The sequence below is a fragment of the Gobio gobio genome (assembly GCF_949357685.1).
Source record: "Gobio gobio genome assembly, chromosome: 8".
NCBI lineage: Eukaryota > Metazoa > Chordata > Actinopteri > Cypriniformes > Gobionidae > Gobio > Gobio gobio.
The window spans coordinates 24,557,554-24,582,761 of NC_137114.1; the positions used below are offsets into that span (position 1 = coordinate 24,557,554).

The 25,208-nt window shown below is 36.8% G+C and overlaps 2 protein-coding genes across 5 annotated transcripts in view; both read left to right on the forward strand.

Moving 5' to 3' along the window:
* Positions 1 to 1,967: 1,967 nt before the first annotated feature.
* On the forward strand, positions 1,968 to 8,753 carry n4bp2l2 (NEDD4 binding protein 2-like 2). Of its 3 annotated transcripts, XM_079823212.1 has the most exons (7): positions 1,968 to 2,089; positions 2,202 to 2,283; positions 2,400 to 3,400; positions 3,611 to 3,735; positions 7,209 to 7,297; positions 7,562 to 7,638; positions 7,959 to 8,753. In XM_079823212.1, exons 3-7 carry the CDS (start codon positions 2,400 to 2,402, stop codon positions 8,080 to 8,082), a joined length of 1,416 nt encoding a protein of 471 aa, XP_079679338.1. In that variant the 5' UTR covers positions 1,968 to 2,089; positions 2,202 to 2,283; the 3' UTR covers positions 8,083 to 8,753. The 3 variants fall into 3 exon arrangements, with proteins under 3 accessions (XP_079679338.1, XP_079679337.1, XP_079679339.1); XM_079823211.1 differs by lacking the exon at positions 2,202 to 2,283; XM_079823213.1 differs by lacking the exon at positions 2,202 to 2,283 and having other exon boundaries at positions 1,969 to 2,028.
* A 1,461-nt stretch (positions 8,754 to 10,214) lies between these two features.
* Positions 10,215 to 25,208, forward strand: part of pds5b (PDS5 cohesin associated factor B) — a 55,036-nt gene continuing 40,042 nt past the window's right edge. Inside the window, exons 1-2 of one of the 2 annotated variants that reach the window (XM_079824557.1) lie at positions 10,387 to 10,454; positions 11,119 to 11,176. The gene's annotated coding sequence lies outside the window, so the exon portion shown is untranslated. Of the gene's footprint in view, positions 10,455 to 11,118; positions 11,177 to 25,208 lie in introns of both variants that reach the window. The other variant, XM_079824556.1, reaches the window with a different exon arrangement.

A 25,208-nucleotide genomic window follows, 5' to 3' on the forward strand; every position in this document is an offset into this window, starting at 1 on the left:
AAAGTAAAATGTGTAAAATGTCACTGTGTCTTTAATTTCCACATTCTAACTATATAACCACATTCTAATTGTATTCATATAGTGTAGGAAGCAAATAAAAGGGCTGCTGCTCGCAAGTCTTTCTGAATATGCACATAAACATATCTAGAAAACCCAAATATTATATTTTTAAATGTATAACTATGTGAATGTAGTATAATAACTTATAACCACAACTTAAGTGAAGCCATAAGTGTGGTCCTGCTTCATTTCAAATTTGAGGAAGAAGTCTCTAAAATTATGCATTTAATGAAGCACATTGTAATACTAGTCATGTGAATTTTTTTTTTGTTGTGAATGTTAAGAGATGTTATTGTGATAAAAAATAAAATACTTGCAGTCTAGTACCTAATCTTTCAACTGCTTAATTCAGTCTATTGTTTTCATTCAATTAACTTTTCACACATCTGTCATGAATGAAACCTCATTATCCTTTTATAGAAAATGTTTTGTTTTGGAATTGAGCTATTACAACACATTCAGATTTTGGATTGCCCATCATCCCATTTTGCATTAAAATGGTCAAACCAGGTGAAAGTGCACGTTTAAATAAACAGTGTTGGTAATTTGTGTACATAATCAGCAAAAGCAGCGCTGCTTGCATCTCCTACACTTGTTATTGTTGCAGACAGTATCGCGCAAAAGTGATTACTGTCCGTCGGTAACTGGGAGAAGCAGTCGCGCGCATTCCCACGTCACCGGACTAATTTGCCTAATCTCCCCGGTACTTTAGACCGCGGTGGAAATGCAGATTGTAGCAGGTCTGGGGGAGAAAAAGTTCCTGGGAAAAAAGTTCCTGGTACAAATAGTTCCGGGTAATTTCGGTGGAAACGCGGCTATTGACTACACTAAATGCTTTTGGCAGTGAGATTCTCAAAAGCTGCTCTGAATTACTCCCACAAGTCATGGTGTTTGGCTGCCTCAAGCGTTTACAGGGGATTTCAGTTAAAAACCACATATTTACTTGACAGAACATGGATATTTGCTTATGTGCCTGGTATAACGTACTGTGGCAAACATATCCTGTTGTGAGCTAAGTTGGGGATTTTATAGGAAAACTTTCAGGTTTTTTTGTTGAAGAATTTGATAAGTTTAAGTTTTGCAATATCTGTGTATAGTGAATAATAGGTGGGTATTTCTGCTAGCAGATCGATATGGCTCAATAAAACAGCCGTTGTTATTTAAAAATATATTTATATAAAAAAAGGAATACAAATATAAAATAGCATATTTTGTTATCATGTGTTTGGAATAATACCACATAGACAGTATAGTCTATATATTGGGATTAACCCCAAACAGTTTAAAAAAGGACTCAAATGCACTCACTCAAAGGCAGGTTTAGTTCCAGCAGTCTCTACTACAGGAGGATCTGAAGACTCCACTTCAGAATGTGTATTTTGTGTAGGTCATCCTTCAAAAGAAAATAGGGTTTGGTAATAATCCAGTTAGGCTGCAAAGAGTGCTAACTATGTGGACTCAAACTTCACATTTGTTAACAAAAGAGGATCTAAGTGGTGACTTATACTCTGTGGTTAAACTGAGCACATTTGAGCACAAGTTTTCACTTCTGGTTGGAGGGAATTAGTAATTTTTTTGACGATATCCTACCAATCCTACCTCACTGAAACTTGCACAGTAATACACATTTCAACATAAGCTATATTATATTCATATTATTTTATATCACATAGGCTACATTACCGTTGAAAAGTTTGGCATGAGATAAAAAAAAATTAATAAAAAAAAAACATAACGTAATAACAGACTTTTTAACGGTAAAATGTGAGTACACATATTTTTTAATTTTATTTTGTAATTTTATTTTGTACTTTTTGTTACTTTTTATTTTATTGTTTTATTTTGTTTATTTATTTTATTTTATTTTATAGTTTACTCGACTTTTATTTTGAAAAGTCTTTTATTCCGCCTTTGTTGTGTTGTTGTGTGTCTAGGCGCCTGGCTCCACTCTACTGTACTATCAGATATGTACGTCGATAATCAAAACATTTAATTAACCTTTGTGCTTACACGTTTTTCCACACGTCAGGTAAAGCTTTTCAGCGTAATTTTATCGATTTCAGAAAATATCATTCGTAGTATATATAGTCATTGAAACATGGACCTGATTATCAAAACTGCTTCTGTGTTGTTTTAAATAGTAAAAGATGCTTGTCAAGCAGACAGATATAAACGTCTATACATTCTTATGTTATGACTAACCTGTGATCTGATGCTTAAAAGGTTGGCCTACTTTGACTACTTTATTCATCTTGGTATAATCAATGAATCTGTAAATGTACACGATATTGCAATGCTATGTGATTTTGTTGGCGTTTATTCTGTTTTATTCTTTACAGATGCCAAATGTGAACACCAGTAAATCTACTTCTCCACCTAATGGTGGAAAGTTAGAGGACCCATATAAAACCACACCACAAATTTGCTCACATGGTGTCAGAGTGACCCCAGTGTCTAAATCATTCAATAACCAGACGATTAACCGCACTGAATTTGCTTATTTACCTGATGAAAGTCGTTTCAAGACACAACAGAATGTCAATCCAGATGGAGGACAACTGGATCCTTCAACACAAATACAAACAGGCGCTAATGTGAAAAAAGTTAACACATGTTCCATTGAGAGTACAAGCCAAACAGACAGAGAACGTGTCGTTAGAGAGTTGGGTGTCACCAGCACTGCATTTATTGGGCCTGCGCGTCGCCCCAAATCTTCTATCGATCAGGAGCTTTGTGAATTTTACAAAGAGCTTGAGGAAGTAGATAAGGTTGATGGTGACACCAAATCGGTTAAAAAGCATAGCCGCCATTCATCCTGCAAGCCCGAAAACAACCTACCAAACAGGACGAACATTCCTGTTGTCGTAACTGATCACAGCAGAGCCTACAGACCCTACCCGGATCCACATGAACACAACCCAAAAGATCCAAAGAGATGGAGACCTCGCTTACAATGGGATACGGATGACTTTGGTGGAAGAGGACATCCCGGACAATGGCATCCACCTCCACCATGGGTTCCTCCAAACCCAAGGATTCAGTTCTTCCCTCCCCCAACCTCTGGAGGTGCAATCATGTATCCTCCAGACATGAGACCCCAGGAGAACTTCCACAGTCTTCATACGAACAACAACAATAAGAGCTGGGGCCCATGGGAAGGGCCACCATTACCTTCAAACAGATGGCATGAACAGTCACCGGAGCATCCTGGATTCTCCAAGGAATATGAAACACCTGTCACACACTGGAAGAAGCACGATCATGAAAAAGACCAATATCAACATTTGGAGCTCATATTGTTGAGGGGAGTCCCGGGATCTGGGAAATCCACTTTGGGCAGGTGAGTAAAACTAAATATGTAGAGAAAAAACCTCATTGTTTTGTCTACACCTAATCAGTGGCCAAATGTTTGATTAAATTCTAAAAGTGTGTTACAAGTAATACTTGTATTGATTGGTTAAGTGCTGACAACATTGTCTCAACATAATGTTTTGATTAGTTTTGGTGTGCAGAGAACTGAAATTTTAATATGACACTACTTTTCTCTCAGAGAGCTCCTGTCCACTGGTCCCAATGGAGTCATATTGAGCACAGATGACTACTTTGTCCAAGACAACAGATATGTTTTTGATTCTGCTCTGCTTGGGGACGCGCACGACTGGAATCAGAAGAGAGGTGAGGAAAGTTGCATATTTTTATACATTGGACCCTGAAGCATTTTCATCCTACAATTTAATACTTTAATCATATATAATATATTATATTATATATAAAATATGTAATTTAACATTAGTTGGGTGAAATCTAAATATATCCAGGCTATATATTCATATAAACATATAAGAAACCAGCCACTTTATTAGGTACGCCTAGCTAGTACCACCTTAATTCCTGGTGGCGTAGATTCAACAAGTTGCTGGAAACATTCCTCAGAGATTTTGGTCCATATTGACATGATAGCATCGTGCAGATGCTGCAGATGTATATGGCTGCACATCGATGATGTGAATCTCCGGTTCCAGCACATCCCAGCGCTGCTCTATTGGATTGAGATCTGGTGACTATGGAGGCCATTTGAGTAGGGCTGCTCAATTATGGCAAAAAAACATTTCACAATCACATTTATTTAACATGATTATTGGTGGGCGAGCCTAATTTCACAAAATGAGTAATGAAATGATCAATACTTCAGGAAAAACGAACACTATGTTAACTAATGTAAGCAAAAGGTCAACGCCGGATCTGCGTCACATTCTCGCGCATGCATCGTGGAGGCACACACGGAAGACAATAACAAGTTGGATAAAGGTGTTATTTTGATTTTTTTTTGCGCACAAAAACTATTGTCGTCACATCGTAAAATTATTGTAGAGCCACTGTGGTGAGATGGACTTTGTAACAACGTTTTAAGTGCCTTTTATGGGTCTTGGGAGTATAAATGTACTGAATGCCAATGGAGGCCTATCTGAAGCCTTTCTCAGCCATCAGCTTTCAACTAAAATATCTTCATTTGTGTTCCGAATATAAATGGAGGTCTTACGGGTGTCGAACGACATGAGGGTGAGTAATTAATGACAGAATTTTCATTTTTGGGTGAACTAACCCTTTAATAGAGCAAAACAGGGAGAACTTTGGTGAGAACTAAACAAATATTGAATTACTACATTAGTAATTTCTCGCTAGATATGACATCAGAAGTTGAAAATGTTGGTAAAAAAAACGTACATTTACACACAAACTGACCAGCAAACGCAACTTTCAGACACCATCTTTTTTCCCTAGCTCAACTGTCACAGAATGGAACGCACAGGATTGTGGGATATCAAAGGCAGCAAAGGATACAAATATAATGCCTTCAAAAATCGATCAGATGAAGGTCTCTCAGGAGACAGGAAGTGAAGCTAACATTAGATTCGGCCGTGCCTTGATGCCTTCCGACCTTGAAATGTGTCCTCTGAAGGCAGCATTTTCCAGGTTTCGGACGCAGCCTCTATATGCCTAAATGCATTGAGTTGCTGACATGTGATTGGCTGATTAGATATTTGTGTAAACATGCGGTTGAACAGGTGTACCTAATAAAGTGGCTGGTGTGTGTGTGTGTAAGTATGTATGTGTATTAGTGCTGGGTATCGATTAAAAAAAATTAACTAATTAATCGCACTTTTTTCTTTAATTAATCGCGATTAATCGCAAGTTTTTAATATTTTACGTTTTTAATATTTTGATATTGTAATAATTTCAGTTACTCTCCAAATTAATGTATAAAGAATTTAAAGACAGCATATTTTAAATATGTGTTGTATTGTCATATTTTTATGAATGAAGGCCAGTATCACTGATACTAAAGTGTCTATGAAACATTAATGACGTTACATTACAGTATAACTGAAAGCTCCCAATTTCAACATTTATTAGGCTTTAAAAAAACTACTTTTAATTTAAGTGAACATAAAACAATCTTTACATAAACCCAAAATAATAAATGTTATATTTACCCATGGCCTTCCCTGTTATACATATACAGAAATGTAATAGTTATCTTTCTTAACTGCATAAATAATGAATTAAATATAGATGAATCATCATTAAAGCAAAAATTTTCTCTGTTCCCGTTGTTCTTTGATGAACATTAATGACAGGCATCATCAGTGCTCCTGTCACTTTAAGAACAGCCGCGGATCTCACGCGCTGTCCCGCGCATCTCATTTCCTCACAACTCTTTAAGTTCATTTAAGACGTTATTTAACTAATTTAAGACTCCTAATATGAGAATACTCAAAATCCTCTGTGTTATTGTTTGTTCAAGAGCAAAAGAGAACTCGATGTGAGCAGGAAACTGACGCGAGTCTATCTATGCGTCGAGTGTGTGTGTGTGTGTCCCTTGATTAGCTGACACGAGACGCATCCACACAGACAGGACACTGACACACACACACACACACACACACACACACACACACACACACACACACACACACACACACACACACACACACACACACACACACACACACACACACACACACACACACACACACACAGGACTTTGGCATACAGCGCGTTTGCTTGTGTCTTGTCACGCTTGGAAGCATTTACATGAATAAGAGTGATGATCATGTAACACTAAGCAAAAATGGATATAAAAACGGACGCTGCGTTATTTGCGTTAAATATTTTAATTGCGTTAAGCTGAAAAAATTAATCGCCCGCGTTAACGCGTTAATTTGCCCAGCCCTAATGTGTATATATTAGGGCTGTCAAACGATTAATCGCGATTAATCGCATCCACAATAAAAGTTTGTGTTTACATAATATATGTGTGTGTACTCTGTTAATTATTATATATAAATACACACACATTCATGTATATATTTAAGAAATATTTGCATGTATATACTGTATATACATTTATATAATCTATAATATATATAAATATAAATGTTTTATATATAAAAATAAAAGTTTTTTCTTAAATATATACATGCTTGTGTGTGTATTTATATATAAATAATAATTAACAGAGTACACACATATATATTATGTAAACACAAACTTTTATTTTGGAATGTGATTAATCGCGATTAATCTTTTGACAGCCCTAGTATATATATATATTATGATTATATTAAATACTTATTTAACATTAGTTGACTCTTTTGAAAATATGTCCAGGTAATATTTCAACCCAAAATAAATAAATTATATGTTTTAATAAACTATATAAAGTAAATTAACCCTGTTTTAGGACTATTATTTTTTGTAATTCTTTTCAGTGGTGATTCACCTTTGATTGTCATTGCTGCAAAACATTACAGTAAAACAAGGATTAAATAAAGATTGGATTTATTTATCAAACATCAATGATATACACATACATATAATGTAATTTGAATTATGAAAAAGCAGGAATTTATATTTATATGTTTAAATTGCTTAACTGTCATGAAAATAATGTTACAGTGCAAACAAACTTCTTTTGCTTTTGAGGTCATATATGACCAGGACCTTTTTGTGAGATTCACTGGTTACCGAAATTGTTCAGACATTTTCAAGAATGGAAACTTGTGTAAAATTTGACCATTTAAAATGTTTAGAGAAAGAGCATGACGTTTTTTTTTTAAATTGTTTATGGCTTTGTCATTTCTAAGCTGAACAGGCGATGTTGGAGGGCTGCTCACCTGTTGTCATCGACAACACTAATGTTAAAGCCTGGGAGATGAAGCCTTATGTTGAAATGGTGAGTTGGTGTTTAGTAATGCTTTTATGTTTTTTTTGTTTTTTAAACATAAGGCTTTAAGGCTTTATACTAGCTTTGAAAACTGTCTGAAATGCAACCAACCCCTGTCTATAACTTTTATTAGGAGTGCTTTAGAACATTTCCAAATGTTTGATTCCAGAGATCTTGTATTACATTACATTACGTTTCTCTGGTTATTTGCTAAATGAACGATAAGCTATATGTTAGTAACACATTTTTATTAATTTACTTTATTTCACACAGGCTTTAAAGAACGGATACAGAGTGGACTTCTTTGAGCCAGATACCTGCTGGAAATATGATCCTGAACAATTAGAAAAGTAAGTCTGTTAATAGTTTTGGGTCTCATGTTAGGCAAGGAACACAATGACTTTTATTAATCACTGAATGAGAAAGACTATTGACTTTGGATCAGGTTTTGGCTTCAGAGGTACCGAGGTTTGTAATTCAGTTGTGTTTAAGTGGATATCAGTGGGGATCAGTGAGTATCTTTTAAATCCTTGTGAATAAGACCAGCTGACTCTGGTTGAATTAAGAGATATTGTTACTTTCTTTTATTTGTTTCATTTACGACAGGCTTTGTATAGCAGTCTAATAGAGGATATCCTGGTCATTTCCTGTCTGTTAATTTAATCAACAGGAGGAACAAGCACGGAGTCCTGCGAGAATCAATTGCAAAGATGCTGGATGGTTTCGAGTGGCCGGTGAATGTTGACATTGTGATGAATTCTGTTGTTCCTCCCCATAAAAACAAAGGCCATTAAAGGAGAACCGATGCCATTTAGCTCTTATTGAAAGAGAAACTTTTCATATGATCTTTTAGAATATAATAGGTTTATTTTCTTCAGTTGTAATATATTGATGCAGCCAAATGTGTTTTAATGACGGTGTGGTGGTTTTAATGAACATTGAGAAGACCGCAGAATTTCAAAAATGCTCTGTTTAGATGAGACTGTCTGTTTAAATATTATCACTTTCTTTTGTATCTTCTGCACTGTACTGTTAGTGTGCACATGAAAATGTTTTTTGCTGCCCATTTTAATATAGATTAATTGTCTAAATCACCACATTAAAACGTGTTGACCATTGGGAAGATAAGACCATTAGAGTCTGATAAAGCCTTTGACCTTTATGCAGTCTGGCACATACAATTTGTGCTGAGCTTCCAGATGCATTCCAAGGCATAATAAATAAAAAATTAGTATCTGTAGTGACATGCTGAATTCAGAACAGCACATACAGTGTATGTATTTTTAACCATTTTGTTATTTTTCCAAAGACCAGCAGCTCAATCTACTAGACATTGATCTAATCTCAGGGTTTACATGTTATGGTGTTGTACTTTGTTGATGGTTTATGTACAGAACAAGACACCTTTTCTTAAAAGCTTGTTTTTTTTGTTTTGTTTTTTTAAATAAAAGCTGCTTTCTTATATGATGCCAGTAATTCATTTCTTACACATTGGACATTGCAGTTAATTGCAATGCTTTCCCACTCAATATAAGTTGTGGCATTTATAGTGTGGGTTATTCAAAAAGCTGAAAATATATATATATAAATTTTTTTTTTTCTTCTGTGTTCCCAAAGCAGCATTAGATTTCTACATTATTATTATAGTAAATATCTTGGATAAGCATTGCTTCCCTCTCAGGGTCAGAAACAGTGTTATTGTCAGTTAATAATTGAAATAAAATATAAAATTAGATAAAAAATTTAAAGTTAAAAAACTTGAAATATTATAAATGTTAAATGACTGAAATAAAGTGGTAACCCTCTACGCACCCTTTGGCAATTGAATCACCATTGGCTAGTATTTTTTTTTTTTGTTTACTCGCCAGACTGATATACTCATTTTATATGATTCCACCAAATCAGCATCTTTGCAAAATGGCACAGCTTTTGAAATATCTGAACGTACACTCTTAGCACCACTCAAGCATTATATTATGATATGATAATCAAGAGCTTAATGATAGAAATTTAGTAATTGGAACTAAAACTTGTTAACCATGTATGAATGCATATTTGTCATTTTAACTGAACTTAGGACTAATAGTGGTGCTTAACATATTGTTGGTCATTCAGTGTTTATTGAGTTATTCGCGTTAGCGTTCGCTCAAACTGATTTTCTGAAATCAAAACAGGGACGGTAATAGATGAGTGCCAGCCAATGTGATTGCCGTTTGCGCATTACACTAAAACATTATTGTTGGTTTAACTTAAAAAAGTAAGTTACCTGGTTACCTTAAAATTTTGAGTTCATTGAAATTAAAAATTTGAGTTAATACAATGAAGAAGATTGGTTTAATAAATAGAAACTCAAAATATGTTATCTGACCCACATTTTTTGACAAAAGATAAAAAGTTGTGATAACAAATCGTGAAAATATTTTTTTTTACAGTGTAGTTACGCCCACTACCGCAGAAACCGGCATAACTTCTGTTTTAAAAGCTGAATAATTCCAACCGAAATCCGTTATTTTGACAGGAAAATACAACAAAGAATAGCGTTTAGACATTATAGTGAAGATTTTTCTGGAGTGATTTACTCGCTTTTTAGACAAGTATATATATATATATATATGTGTGTGTGTGTGTGTGTGTGTGTGTGTGTGTGCTCCTAATTGTCTAATTGTTTTCATTTAATATTTATATTACATTTAATTTAAATAGCAGAAAACGATTTTTTTATATGTTTGGGTTTAGTCAACAATAACATAATAGTAGCACTGGTGGTGCAGTGCATTGCCGTATCCATCTGTCATAAATAGCTGTCATAAATGTGTGTGAAGGCGGAGACTGCTTGTCGTCCTCCATGACCTATAGATGTCGCTGTTACACCACACTCTCCCGCCTGCTTAGCGACTCAACGTATACGCTCGTTTATGCACTGGCCATTTACATTACTGTTATAGCAGTTTATTCATTTTTCCAAAACAATACCGCCAATATTGCCACAAAAAACACAGTCATGCACTTAAATAAATAAACTCGAGTGGAGGAGAGAAGTGGGGGTCTGTATTGAGCGGAGCTGCACTGACTGGTGCAGATAGGGACAAATTGGCGCCATTTTGAAGCCGACTGGAGGATCACAGTGGTGGGAGAAGCGAGTGGAGCGCGCACTTTTTCCAAAAAGGTAAACCACTATTTAAATTTAACTCGCACGCGCGTGGAATCGACCTCCGCCGATTGGAGTCCGTTAATGGGAATTGTCATTTTCGCTGCTGTTTTAGTAGGTGCTTTTTCCTTTTCGGCGGTTGGTTGTCTATTCTTCTGTTAACCCATGCGAGAACATCTGACTCTCACTGTCTCCCCCCCCCCCCCCAAAATCTGTTCATTCTTAACTCAAAATCCAAATCGCAATGACAGTTGTTGTTGGTTTACGTGTAACGTGTGTTATCGTGGTCGTTTTCATTGCAAAAGAGGGCCGTGCACTTTTCTGATGCCTCGTGTATGTGTACATGCATACGAGTGTGTTTGTGTTTTAGCTCTGTTAGCTTAGCTTAGCTGCTCGTAAACCGCTTCAGCCTCTATATAAATCTGATTCATAACCCATTTCAGATTCTACTGCTGTAGTTTGGTTATGTGTTATTATAGCCCATTGCGTGGTGAGATCGGACGTGCTGTTATGCATTGGATCTAGACTAACGGAGGAGCTGTGGTGGTGTGCAATGCATTTTAGCCTGTAAACACCCCCTTAGGGGTGTTATCTGGGTTTGCACGGGATAAACCACTGTCAAAGGAATAAATGACAGCTGATGTGTGATCAAAATTTTATTTTGTGCTGGTTGTGGCTGTAGAAAAAGCAGTGAAGGAGCACAAAGACATCAGCTGAGAAAGCCAACCTGCTGTCAGAGTGTAAGCCTCTCTTTTTTCCATGCAAAATCATTGTAAGGCTTTAATGGTGTCTGTAAATGTGTTGCATTGTTTACTAATTGCATGCATAAAGGTGTTGTGAAATGCGTTTGGTGTTTGCAGGGTGTGTGAAACACCTGCACGGTCTGATCCGCCTTAGAAATGACAGCTATATTCACTTCAGCTTGCATTATTAATTTCTTGCATAATTGTGTTATAACTTTATGGATCGCTCTTAGGGGAATGCAAAGCACTTATAATACATTTATTTGCATTATGCTTTTTATTTGCACTAATATAATTTGTGTGTATATATATATATATATATATATATATATATATATATATATATATATATATATATATGTATATATATATATCTCCAGTTATTATTGCAGAATAAAAATACATTTAGTATTGAAATTTTGTTGTAATTGTGTTTTGTAAAGACAAATAACCAACATGAATGAAAATCTATCACTACTTCCATTTCATGGAAACTTGACAGCATTTTTTATTTTGCTGTAAACTTTGTAAAGGTCTTTTAGCAGATTTAAGATAACACATTTTACATTTACTTGTTCACCAAAATATTGATAACTATTTTTGCATTGTAATCCCCTTTTACCAGGTAGTTCTGACTGTCAATTGCCAGGTTTCTATCCAAGGTTTTGATATATTTATTTATTTACTTATGTTTTGCGGAAAAGGGTTTATCACTTCAAAATGGTTATTGATATAGCTAATGGAATTTTTTTCAAGTGTTGAGACCATCTTTTTCCGTTTAACTTTAGCACATACATTCTGTATCAATGCTTCAAATGTCGCAAAAATTAGTTTCCAAAAAAGGGCTTAACACATAAATGTGGTGTCACATGTAGCATGTGCCGGTGTAACATTTTCGTGTTGCGATTAATTGCCGAAGCTTTTATCACAGTATACGGTATTATCACGATATTGAAATTTGTTGCAAAAAAAGTGTTGTCATACTATAACAGGTTTAATAACTTTCTTATAACAAAAAGAACCAAACATTTAAATACAATTAAGAAATAAACAAAAATGTATGAAGTAAACAAATATTTAAAACAGATTAAAGAGCTAGTGAATTATAAAGGACAATAGGTAACACTTTACAATAAGGTCTCGCTAGTTAATGCATTGACATCAACAAAGTTATATTTTTTACAGTTATTATTCTTTGATAATGTTAGTTTAAAAAGCAGCTGTTAGTTAGTGTTAGCTCAGGTCCATTAAATAATAGTTACAACTTTTGATATTAATAATGTGTTATTAAATGCTGAAATTTACATTTAACTAAGATTAATACACGTTTTAGAAGTATTTTTCGTTGTCAGTTTGTTAATGAATGAACTAATGTTAAATAATGGAGCCTTATTGTAAAGTGTGTGACTGAATAACAATCAGAACATATTCAAACAATATCTAGGGCATGTAATTTAGTCCAGATTAAAATATAAAATGTTTAAGTTTGAAAATGAATAGCCTTAAGTCTTTAAGTATTAAAGGTCCCATGGCATTAAATTATCATTTTATGAGGTTTTTCAACATTAATATGAGTTCCCCTAGCCTGAATATTGTCCCCAAGTGGATAGAAATGTTGATCGGTGTAAACCCGAGTTCTGGCTGTCTTTCTCTGCCTTTGAGAAAATGACAGGCCAGACGAGCCAATCCTGAAGTCTCCTGGTTTGACGTCCAAGCAGGAACGGTTTCCTCCCTTTCCTCCGCCCAGAGAATCTGTCACGCCCATGCAAACGCTTGAGAGAATAGAGATCATTGCTTGTGAACGAGTGAATGCTGGCAGTTTCTCAGTGTTTGGATGTACAAATGAAAACAGAAGTCTTTTTTCAGTTCCTTCTGATCTGTGATCAGTGATTTCTGATGTGTAGCTAATTATTTATTATTCCTGCACACGCAGCGGCTTCTCTCTCTCCAGACAGAACGGTGTTTTCTATCTTGTGAGTCAGTGTTTTTGTACGTCCTCGTCGCGTCTATCGGTTCTAAAATGTGCATACAGTCATGAGTTTCTGCTCAACATCGGCAGAGTCAGATCTTTAGAGATAAACTTCACACACGCCGAAGCTCGGGCTGCACTGACTCGGCCTTCAACATCCCCGACCCCCAGTACTGCATCTGGCCCACAGCGGAGGCACCAAACGCGGCGTGAGATTAAGCAGACAGGGGGTAAGCGTGAGCATATCCGGGCTAGCCAGCCTAGCCCCACAATAAACTGGATTACATTCGATTACTGCTGTTGTGTCTTTGTTTGCGCTGTGAACTCAACGCGCGTCACTGACGCTTTTATTTTATTTAAAAAATAATGCTATTATCAACACTTACTTTTAACTCGTTCATCTCGACAGCTGTAATGGTACTTTGCATGTGTTACAAAGTTGGTAATAATGATGAAGACGGACTCTGTGTGACTGGGACTCGTGTTTATTCAGAACTCTCAGATACAAACACAATAAACTCGCGCTGACTGACAGCGCTCTCATAACTCAGTAGTTACTATAAATAACTTTGTTAGCAATCGCTCCGTCTCCGTGATGTCCGGTTCGCGAACGAATCATTCTTTTGAATCGGTTCTTTTTAGTGAACCGAACCAGTTCACCAAATCGGACTGAATCGTTCTAAAGGGTTCGCGTCTCCAGTCAGCGCTGATCCATAATTTACTAAAGTTACTAACTTTCTGACATGAGTGACAGTCCCTCCGACTAGAAATAGACTAATAACCTGAAGTATATGCTGTAACTACAACAGTTCAGACATGCTGAAAACTGATGTGAAGTGAACTCAGGTCCATCCGTCTCTCTGGCAGCAGCTGAGCTCGTGCCTGCTCCTGCCTCGTAGACCTCGTTAAACCACGCCCCCTCCGCTCATTTAAAATGCAAAGATGTCAGCCAATCACAACAGTGGGCGTTTTTACTGAAGTCTCACCGCAGACACGCCTCTTGAAGCAGGGCATTCAAGCCACATGGCAAACAGCAGTATAGAAAAAATGCCTTTTATTTCTAAATTATGACATTTTATGATGTAAAAGTCATACTAACAATATAAGTACACCTCAGGAAACATTATAAAATAATAGAAAAATGCCATGCCATGGGACCTTTAAGTATTTGGTTATGTGATGAGATTTGTTTACGAGAATTACCCGGGGAAATGGCTGCATTTCTGCTGTTCCGTCAGCGCCCTCTGCTGTCAGAGTGTGAATGTGCGTTTCATTCAGGGCATGTCCTTCACTCGTTCCGCCATGTGCTCGGCTTGTTGGGTTTTGTTTACGTCAGTGCGCATTCCTCTTTGACGTGTTGTTCATTTTAAACGGTTGATGGGTAAAGTATTCTTAAAATGCATTCTAAAAATCTGAATAATTCGTAAGAAATAATTATTCACGGTATTTTGAAGTGCCCACGATAACAATATTGTGCATATTCATTATTGCGGTATATCGTATTACGTTTACCGGCACATGTCTAGACACATGACAGAATTAGCTTACCCGAAGCATCAGTGTTCATGGTGTTACTCCCATTAAAGCACAGTTTCTCTGTAATGTTCAAAGGTGCATTCAATTAATCAATTATATTCCTATTATTAAATTGTTTAGAAAATTATTTTATTACTGCTGGCATTTGGTAAGAAAAGACGCGTTACAGCATTCATCATACATCACAAACATCATTCATCAAATATTGTGATATTTGTTTTTCTCGATTCTTAATTTGACGTGCCGTTTATTTTGTAACGTCACAAGTTAAAATGTACGCTATTCGTTTTATCCTGAAGATGAAAAAGTCAAATTGCATTCTGTACAATGTACCAAAATTGTTCAAGTTGAAGTTGGGTTTAGTGACAACTGATATTTGAGTTATCTCTACAAGTTAACTCTGGGAAAGTTATTCTAAAACAATTTTTTAAAGTTGTGATAGCAAAACAATCACCTATTCCCAATGTATACACTGTAAAACATATTGTTACAATTATATTTTTTTACATTTGGAATAGGTGTTTTTTTTGTTTCTCACATTTTAAACTAAATAATAGGCCTATTACCAAGCATTCTTTTTAATCTACAGTCTAAAAAAATACAACTGCACCTGAATATTGATTGATCAAGTATTGATCTAAATAGTATATATAACGAAGTGACACCTGTTAATAAAATAAAACTAAACATAAACATAAAATTGTCCCCCCCCCTTTTTTTAAACAGTGCTTTACTGAGCAAATTGTGTCTCAGTGTTTAAATAAATTCAATTAGATTTTATTTTTATCGTTAAGAAAATTATATCTCTGCTAATGCTGTAAACTATAGGCCTATAGGGAGCCCTTACTTGCACATTACTATAGTATTAAAGGTTAACAACAGAGCCAAACTATTAAATTAAATTGCTATTTATTTTTAGATATAATAATCAACATTCAACACTCTCATAATTTTATTGTATACAAATATGTAAATTGCATATTAGACAGTTTTTGCATTAACTTTATTTTAAAATTGTTTCTAACTAAACTAATAGTGAAACTTCTCTGGCGAACTAACAAGCTGTTGACACTGAATGACTGAATTACCGTTGAGGTGAATGTAATGCTACGTGACATTGATTACAAGCTGTTTTATTGATGTCTTTACGTGGTTGAAACACGAATTTAGTAATTACGCGAGATGCGTTTCAGTAAGTTGTACTGTATCTTTCAAAATGCCTTCTAGTTTTCAGTCACGTTACTGTCGCGGAGTCCTGGAGGGGCCATAGAACTGCAGCATAAGCCATGGGCTGGGCGATATGGCTGAAAACTGTATCACGATATGTTTCATATCGATCGATATCGATAATTATTTATATTTTTTATGCCCTATTTAAAATAAGGAACAGGAGAAAAATATTTTACATTTAAAAGTTTTTTTATTTTAAACGTAACCTTCTTCTGATTATAATCCCCTCAGTTATAAAGGCAGAAATGTCAACACAACTAGGGCTGCAGCTATCGATTCTTTATCGATTAATCTAGCACTTAATCGATCGATTAATCGAATAATCAGATACATTTTTTTGTGTGTTTTTAAACAACCAAAACAAATAATGCATAACGAAAATGAAGAGGAAAAGCAATTTAATTTATTACCATGCTCAACAGGTTTCATGCTGTAATCTAGCCCTGACATCAAAGTAAATATCTGTTTGTAGATTTCTACACCTGCAGCATTTACCATTAGGCTACTAACAAATAATATATAATTTCTGGGGTGAGCCTATTTGCTATGGTAATCTAGCAATCTGTGTGTGTGTGTGTGTGTGCGCGTGCGTGCATGCGTGCGGAAGAATGACGCCCCAGTCAGACCAGTTGCTTCATTCATTGCAGTTTGGTACGGCAGAAATACACACATTCATTTTCAATAGAACACTGCATTTGACTTGGATCACTTGCATTGCGGTGCATGTTAGGTGAAGCATCCCTTCGAAAAATGGCATCACAACATCACGTCCCGGTGTATACAGTGAATGATGAAATTATTGTTGCGTGGCTACATAAAAGTTTAAGCATATGTGATGCATTGCCGCGATTGGTCTGACTGGCGCGTGAGAGAGACGAGGGTGCATGCGTGTGTGTGTGTGAAGGGGGTTCTTTTTTTAGGCTATACTCTCTTGCAATTGAACGTGAATACCGTACTACTAAAAAACATCAAGCTAAACATCATATCTAGTCAAACTGCATCACGACATCGCTACAAATACAGTATGGGATTAAAATCAGCGAACATCAATGTATAGGCTTAGGCTTTCGGTGTTTCGGTTTTCGGCCTTGGTTTCCTCTTTTTCGGTTTTTGGTTTCGGCCAAGAATTTTCATTTCGGTGCATCCCTAGTAAATGTGATGCTACATGACTGTTTAGTTTACAGCAGTTATATTGAGGTCTTTCCGCTGTTGAAACACAGATTGAGCGATAACACCACATATGATACGTGACAGTAAGGGCCCGTCCACACGGAGACGCGTATCACTGTATACATATACATTTTTTTATCGTATTGGCGTTTCGTCCACACGGATCCGGCATTTTGGGAGACTGAAACCGCTATTTTTTTAACCTCTTAACAAGCGCCCCATTTTTGAGAATTCTTTGAAAACGATATACCCAAATGAAAATGTCTGCAGGTCTTAAACCCTATGGTCTATATTCATAAACCTGGTCTTATTTTAAACTAGACACTTGAAATATTGCTACCCAAGAGTCATAATAACTCAAAGTAATATGGGAACAGAGTAATATACATGTAAATATACATGTAAGTGACTCACGTTTTTTTTTTTTTTTTTTCACTTAGGGAAAAAAATATTATAATTTAATGTTAAGAGCCTGAAAATAACTTAAATATAAAACGGAATGTCTAATCATGTCATGATTCAAATATGAGGATGATTCTCTCAGTAATGTGGCTTCTGTGAGCTTTTATGTCAAGAAAAGTCTAGGCGTCATTTCAAAAAGGCCATTTATTTCAGAACATTTGCTATTGTAAAGAGTAGTTTTTCATTCAAATAAATCTGCAATAAACTGCAATAAACTACTAATTATAATGGATAAACAGTTACTGAAAAACTAAAGCAACTATTTACAGAGATTACAAAGTGTAAAAAGCTAATTTAGCTGATAATAAGTGTCAGTAAGAGTCTGCGCGCTCCACTGCAGTTGCGAGAACGCGCAGCCAGCGAACAAACCGTACCCCTTCTAGCCACAACTCTTCTTCTCCGTTTTTTTGTATATTTCTGTGGCAGAATTACAGTGCCACATACTGGCCTGGCATGTATACTACATCGTTTTGAGCCGTTTTCATGCTCTCGTGTGTATGCAGATATTTCTTGAAACGAGGAAAAAAAAAAAGATCGGATAGGGGAAGTTCTGGCTTGGTGTGGACATGGCCTAAGTTGTAATGTGTCCTCAACACACCTTCGGATGTTCATTGTTTATTCTTTAGGAAGAGATGATCGATCGCGGTCACGTGCGATGCACGGCCGCTTGAACTGTAATCGGTGATCAGTCACGCCACATTAAAGAGTGTCAAAACAGCATTTTATCATTTGAATTTCGTGATAAAATGGACTGAATACTTAATATGTTCGTGTAGGAACTCTGATTGAAGTGTGTTCTGCGCTTAACAAGCCTACTGTTGATTGCATTCGGAAACGCGTGCACCGAACCAAAAGTCCCGTACTGAAACGGTTCGGTACGAATACGTGTACCGTTACACCCCTAAAAGTTAGTATTATAACTTTATTATAAAAACTTCTTAGAGTGCAAGTTAAATGTTTGTATACAAACAGTTCTCATGAACAACTCGAGAGCACGAGCACGACAGAACAACTAACGAACATATTACAATTATGACAAGATTAGAGAGTTATATAGATCATGAAAAGAGGAAACAAACATATATTAGGAGTATATTATCTTACTCTTCGGACACACTTTGGGAAGCATATATTAGTTCTGTGAAACAAAACAAAATCAATGTTACTCGCCTATCGAGAAGAAATAAAAAGCACCCTCGGCCTTCGCTCCTTGAGTTTTCTCCAGCGCTGGAAAGCTGATACTTCTTGCGTGACCGTAAGCCTCCTTTTGTTCCACAGACATTTCCCCTTTTTCCTATTATCTGCGTTCTCTCTCTTTTTGTCGTCGCTCGGCTAATGTCCGTCCTGTGTGTCATTTCTTTTGAATAATGACGTGCACTGAGCGCTCTCTTCTCCCCGTCATTAGTAGACACGCCCCTTACTGCTGATTGGCTACAAGTTTGTTTATGTACTCGGCCCGAGTCCGTTTTGTAAAGCAGTTTTGAAATAACACTTACCCCACCTTTAAAGGGCTGTATTAAGTACAAATAAAGTATGTTTAATCAAAAAGGTGTATATTGAATTTGGCCTTTTAACATTTTAATTTGGTCTTACTACATTAGAATTTACTACAAACCTGGTAAAAAATGACTGGCGGGCAATGGAGGAAAGCATTGTTTTGCCCTCCAGGTGTGCGTTCCTGTAATGGCGTGCCGCGTGACGTTGCGTGAAAAATCTGTCACGCACATAAAAGAGCATCAAATTTATTGTTTGAATTTTGTGATAAAAAGGACAGAATTTGAGAGATGACAACACAGAGCTTATTGCGAATATTGGTGGTTAATTGGCTGCAACTCTGTATTCATCGGTACACGTGTACCGAACCGAGAGACGTGTCCGGAAAATTCTCGGTACGAATACATGTACCGTTACTCCCCTAATGTACAGCCTACAATTTAATAATATAATAAAGTTTGGGTTCAATTGAATAGATGAGGAAAATATAGTGTCTTAAAGTGAAAATTATGCTATTTTAAAAGTTCCTAATTTTATCAGCAACAACAGGTTTACATGCATCAAACAAAACTCAACAGGAGCATTCAGAAAAAATACTAAAAGCCACTTCAGGAGGTGGTCTGTGCCACATTACAGTCAAAACTAAAGTCTAAATGCATCTGGTTGTTGAAACCATATATGTAAATTTTACTCCTTGCAAACAATGCTAAAAAAATGTATGTGCGAGAGCGTGTTATTGGCTATATGACATGTTATAGCCAGATATGACAACGCTACGGAAGCATGCATCACAGTAGACGAGCAGCTGAGTATCTCATCATCAAGCTAACACACAAACTACTGAAAGTAAAGTCGTAGGTGCTCAACATACAATAATTTTCATTAAAAGTAAAGAAACTGAATGATCTTACCAGTGCTGCAGCTCATATCTGTTTTCGGTGACTTGAACTCCATTAAATCTGCATATAGTGCGAGAATAGAAGATCAGATTTGTATCTGTTTAGCGGAGATTCATTTATGTGCCCAAGTGTAAATGAAATCGTTTTGATAAATCAGATAGCTTTGATTTACACACAGCGTGTGTGTTCTCCAGGTCGTGCCACCAGGTTGTTCATAAAAGTCGAAATGACCCATATGTCGCTCTTAAAGTAGTTGGAGCATTTTTAATTACTAGGTTTCACCTCCCTCTGCCATTGTATGCTACCGCGACAAAGCATGTACCCGACAAATGACGTCAGAAAAGAGTCCGTACATTATAATCGGTTGTGGTCTATTACTGAACCGATACAGAATCGTCCTCGTCTACATCGTGATGCATCGTAGAAACGATTAATTTCGACACCCCTAGTGCTGACAGCTTCTAAGAGCGCACTTTTAGTTGTTTTCACTCAGTGGTCTGTTTCAGCCTCTTTGTTTAAAATATGCTTTAGTGCTGCAAGTAAAGGTATAACATCTGCCACAGATGCATCAGATGAGCTTATCTCTTTTGTTAGCTACTCAAAGGGGGCGAGAAGAGAGAGAGCGTTCAAAATTATACTTGTTTTTGCCTCTTTCTCGGACACGTTAAAATGCTTTCACACTGCCGACATATAAAGTGAATATATCTACATCTATGCTGTGATTAAGAGCTATAAAGCAAAATGACAGTTTAAAATCCTACATTTAAAAATGAAGATAATAATAAAGATAAAAATAAAAACAAACTCGGTGTTAACAGACGAGAGGAATGTTCTGCAGGGACATAGACATTCACTCTGGACACAGTTACCTGTTACTGTCATTTCTTTATCCTGTAAATGTAAGAAACATCTTACATTTATAATCAATTAGACACTGTTATCCCCTCAAAGCTACCACTCTCATACAATACTTGAATTACATGCAACAACAGAAATTTCAGCAAGACGAATATTTTTGTCTCCCTCTCTAATGCCCCGTCTGTTTGACACGCATGCATGTGCCGGCGCTCATTCAGTAAAGTCTGAAGTTTAACGCAGACTGTCAGGGCGAGATTTCATGGAAAATGGATATACTTGTGTGAATTTGTAGCACTTACAGTTAAGTTTTGCGCTTAGGAAACGCATCGCACATGAAGCAGCACACGCATCTGTCAAAGCACCTGACAGGGCAAGCCATGTTAAACATTACGCTAATGCATTAGCTTGAAGCTAAAAAGAAAGAATTGTCATGTTTTGGGCAGCTTGGATCATGTACCTTTCCCTCAGCAGCTCACTCTGTTTCCTCCACTATTTAAAATGCATTTTGTCCATGGAAATGCGTTATTCAGTGCTGTAATTTGACGCGACTGACAGAAGTTTTCCTTGCCTGGTGGGCAGACCCGAATAATCTATAACATACATGGGCAATATACGGCCCGGGGGCCGGATCCGGCCCGCATAGTGCTTCAATCCGGACCCCGCGATGCGCTCGATGTGCTGGCAATTTGGATGAAAGATGAAATTTTTGTATTCAGGATTACAAATGAAATGTTAAAAGGTCCTGTTCTTCGTGATCCCATTTTTCAAACTTTAGTTAGTGTGCAATGTTGCTGTTAGAGCATAAATAATACCTGTAAAATTATAAAGCTCAAAGTTCAATGCCAAGCGAGATATTTTATTTAACAGAAGTTCCCTTTCAAAGCCTACAGCGAACGGCTGGTTAGGACTACATCCCTGTATATCCTGCTTTAATTACGTCAGTAGAGCAGTTTGTCGACTAACCTCCGCCCACAAGAATACGCGAAAAAAGGGGGCGTGGTCTTGTTGCTCCCTCATGGAGAAGAGGAAGTGTTGCGTTCGGTTCGGTTCGGTTCGGTTCGGTTGCGTTTGTCGCCATGTCGTTCAGACGCTGTTATTTTCATCCCGGAGTCAAATCACCTTTGTTTGGGCTTCAGGGGCTGTAGTTTGAGCGCGTTCATCTCCCCGTTATGGTGAGAGGCGTGACCTTTCCGGTAACGTGCGCTCTGCGTGCCCTAAGCTGCTGTCGAATCACAACATGGGAACCGCTGGCACAATCAGAACTCGTTACGTATTTCTGAAGGAGGGACTTCATAGAACGAGGAAATTCTCAGGCTGTTTTGAGGACAGTGAAAACAGCAGTATACAGATAAGTAAATTGTGTGAAAAATACTGTGTTTTTTTACACATGAAACATGAACACATGTTATATTGCACACTGTAAACACAATCAAAGCTTCAAAAAAACACGAAAAACGGGACCTTTAAGCTTTTCATCGTTATGGTCGCATATATGGGATTTTTACTTCTGTGCCCCTGAGAGTACGGTCCCACATGGTATTTAGAATGTTCAGTGACGCCGCTAACAGTGTTAACAGACGAGAGGAATGTTCTGCAGGGACATAGACATTCACTCTGGACACAGTTACCTGTTACTGTCATTTCTTTATCCTGTAAATGTAAGAAACATCTTACATTTATAATCAATTAGACACTGTTATCCCCTCAAAGCTACCACTCTCATACAATACTTGAATTACATGCAACAACAGAAATTTCAGCAAGACGAATATTTTTGTCTCCCTCTCTAATGCCCCGTCTGTTTGACACGCATGCATGTGCCGGCGCTCATTCAGTAAAGTCTGAAGTTTAACGCAGACTGTCAGGGCGAGATTTCATGGAAAATGGATATACTTATAAGCTTCAAAAAAACACGAAAAACGGGACCTTTAAGCTTTTCATCGTTATGGTCGCATATATGGGATTTTTACTTCTGTGCCCCTGAGAGTACGGTCCCACATGGTATTTAGAATGTTCAGTGACGTCGCATGACTGCCGGATTCAAACTGTGCTTTTGCGCGTTGGTTGGCCCTGAGCCAGAGACGGACGAGCTCAGCCTCAGCGCTGTCATATATCACAACTATGCAGTTTTTTCCAACCTCATAATGTTTATTTTAGTTCCAGACATTTCAATACACATAAGCATGAGTAAAACAATACATTTGGAGTTTGTAAAATACACACTGATTGCTGTGGAAGCAGCAATAACAATCTATTCAAATACAATTTTTCCGAAGTGATATTATATCAGACAAACATAGTGTAAGTAACTATTAAGTTTACTCTATTCTTGTCACAGTTCAACGGCCACTTTCTTGCACGTCTTTCGGGAGAAACTGATGACCCTGATTCTCTGGGAATAAAAGCGATGCATCTGTAATACAGTGTTATTGTGGGTGCGGTGTCACGTGACAAATATGACGCATCGCCATGGAAACATTAAGGGGGAACAATCTAAAATAGGAACCGCCTTGATAAAACTCACCGGGGACGCTGGCTTATATTTTTATTAAGCTAGTTATCAGTGTGTATTGATCATTGATGCTATAAAGTTAAACAACATTGTTCAGTTTCATGTTGCTATTTCTTATGCATGTCCTGTAGATGGTGATGATGATACAGCTAAATCAAATTTACATTTTGTGAGACGCATAGGACCATTCCATGTTGTTCTTTATCTTTCAAGCAAACATACGTGTGATGAAGTTGATCTGCACTTAAATTGTGTTCTATTTTATAAAAGATTTAAACAACATATGTTAAAAAAGAAATTACAAAAAAAGGAATAATAACAAGTGAAATAAGCTGAATATGTTTTTCATTCAGTGATGAAGGTATCCCCAATTAAATTTGATAATTCCATGCCAGATTGCCTGAAGTAGGAATGTTAATGTAACCTGCACACATACATTTGCAGTTTTGTTAATAGTTTTCGATTTTGAATAGCTACAGCTGGTATGAATGACAGTTGAACAATATGCAGGGTAGTGTAGTAAATGAATCCTTGAAAGTAAATCCAGTTATTGTTACCTTAGAGTAGCCTATGTCAGACAGACCTAGCAAAAATATATATCAGGCCTTGAAATAGGCTGGCAAAAGTCAAAGTAACTGTAGCCTTATACATATCTGCATTTAATTAATTTGTACGATTAAATCATGTTTAATTGCAATTGTCCAAAGTGTGGCCCTCCGTTTACTTTGCCAAAGTAACTGTGGCTCTCAGAGTAAAACTGTTGCCCACCCCTGATCTATAATGATAGAATAAAAATCTGTTGTCAGTGATTTTCATTATCGGTTATTCTCGATTTTATTGGTTAGTTGTTGCAGCCCTACCTGTATACTTAGTAATTCAACACTTGTGGCTGTTTTATGCAAGTGATCAAAGTTCAAGTTCAGGGAAGAAGGTGAACATTAAATTTAACTTTAATCATACAATATGCATAAACTACAAAAGGATTGCAACACTTAAGCATAATAAAAACAACAAGGCTCTCGGCCCTGCCCTGCTTCATACCACAGTAATGTCAATAAAACTTTAATACTCATCCATGAAGATGAGCCCTGTTGGATTGTTTTCCATCGGCTGTGGAGGTGAACTCTCATGATTCCACTCTCGTTCACGGCATCATCATGCTGAATATTTCACTGTACTAGGGATGTGACGGTTGGGATATTTTCCACCAGTTAATCGACGTGTGACAACACCGCTAATACCATTTCCAAGTCCATTCCTCTCAAACTTATAAGATCCAAAAATGCAATAAAGGCATCGTAAAAATAACTAATCGAGTGTCTAATCCAAATCCAAGTCTTCTGAATAGACACGATGGCTTTATATGATGAACATATTTAAAACGGCACGTATACTGTAGTAAACACGGACATTCAAAAGATTGCATGATGAACGAAAACATTCACGCGCCAGTAGTCAAGGGGATTGTCGCTTCTTGCAATGGGTAGTTCAGCTAACGTTAGATACGTCTCTATTTGTTCTAATACCGCTGACATGCTTAATCTTTGATAGGCAGACGCGTCGCGTGATAACAGCTCGACCGTGAGTGAAACCTGCGCTTGCGCACGGATGGGAGGGGCGGGTGACATTCATTTTTGGTTTACGTTTTCGGCTGTTTTTTTATTTCGGCCCGAAACCGATAATGCCATTTTCGGCCGAACATTTTCGGCGGCCGAAATTTCAATGCACCCCAAGTTTATTCAAATATGTAGGGGAGAGTGGGGCACAACCTAACGCAGGGTTAGTTTTAACACGCATTGTTTAAATCCTTCCACACATGCCAGGATGACTAAACTTAGTGTATTTACTAGTTGCCATATCAACATTATTTAGAGAAAAAAATTACACCGAAATTAAAAT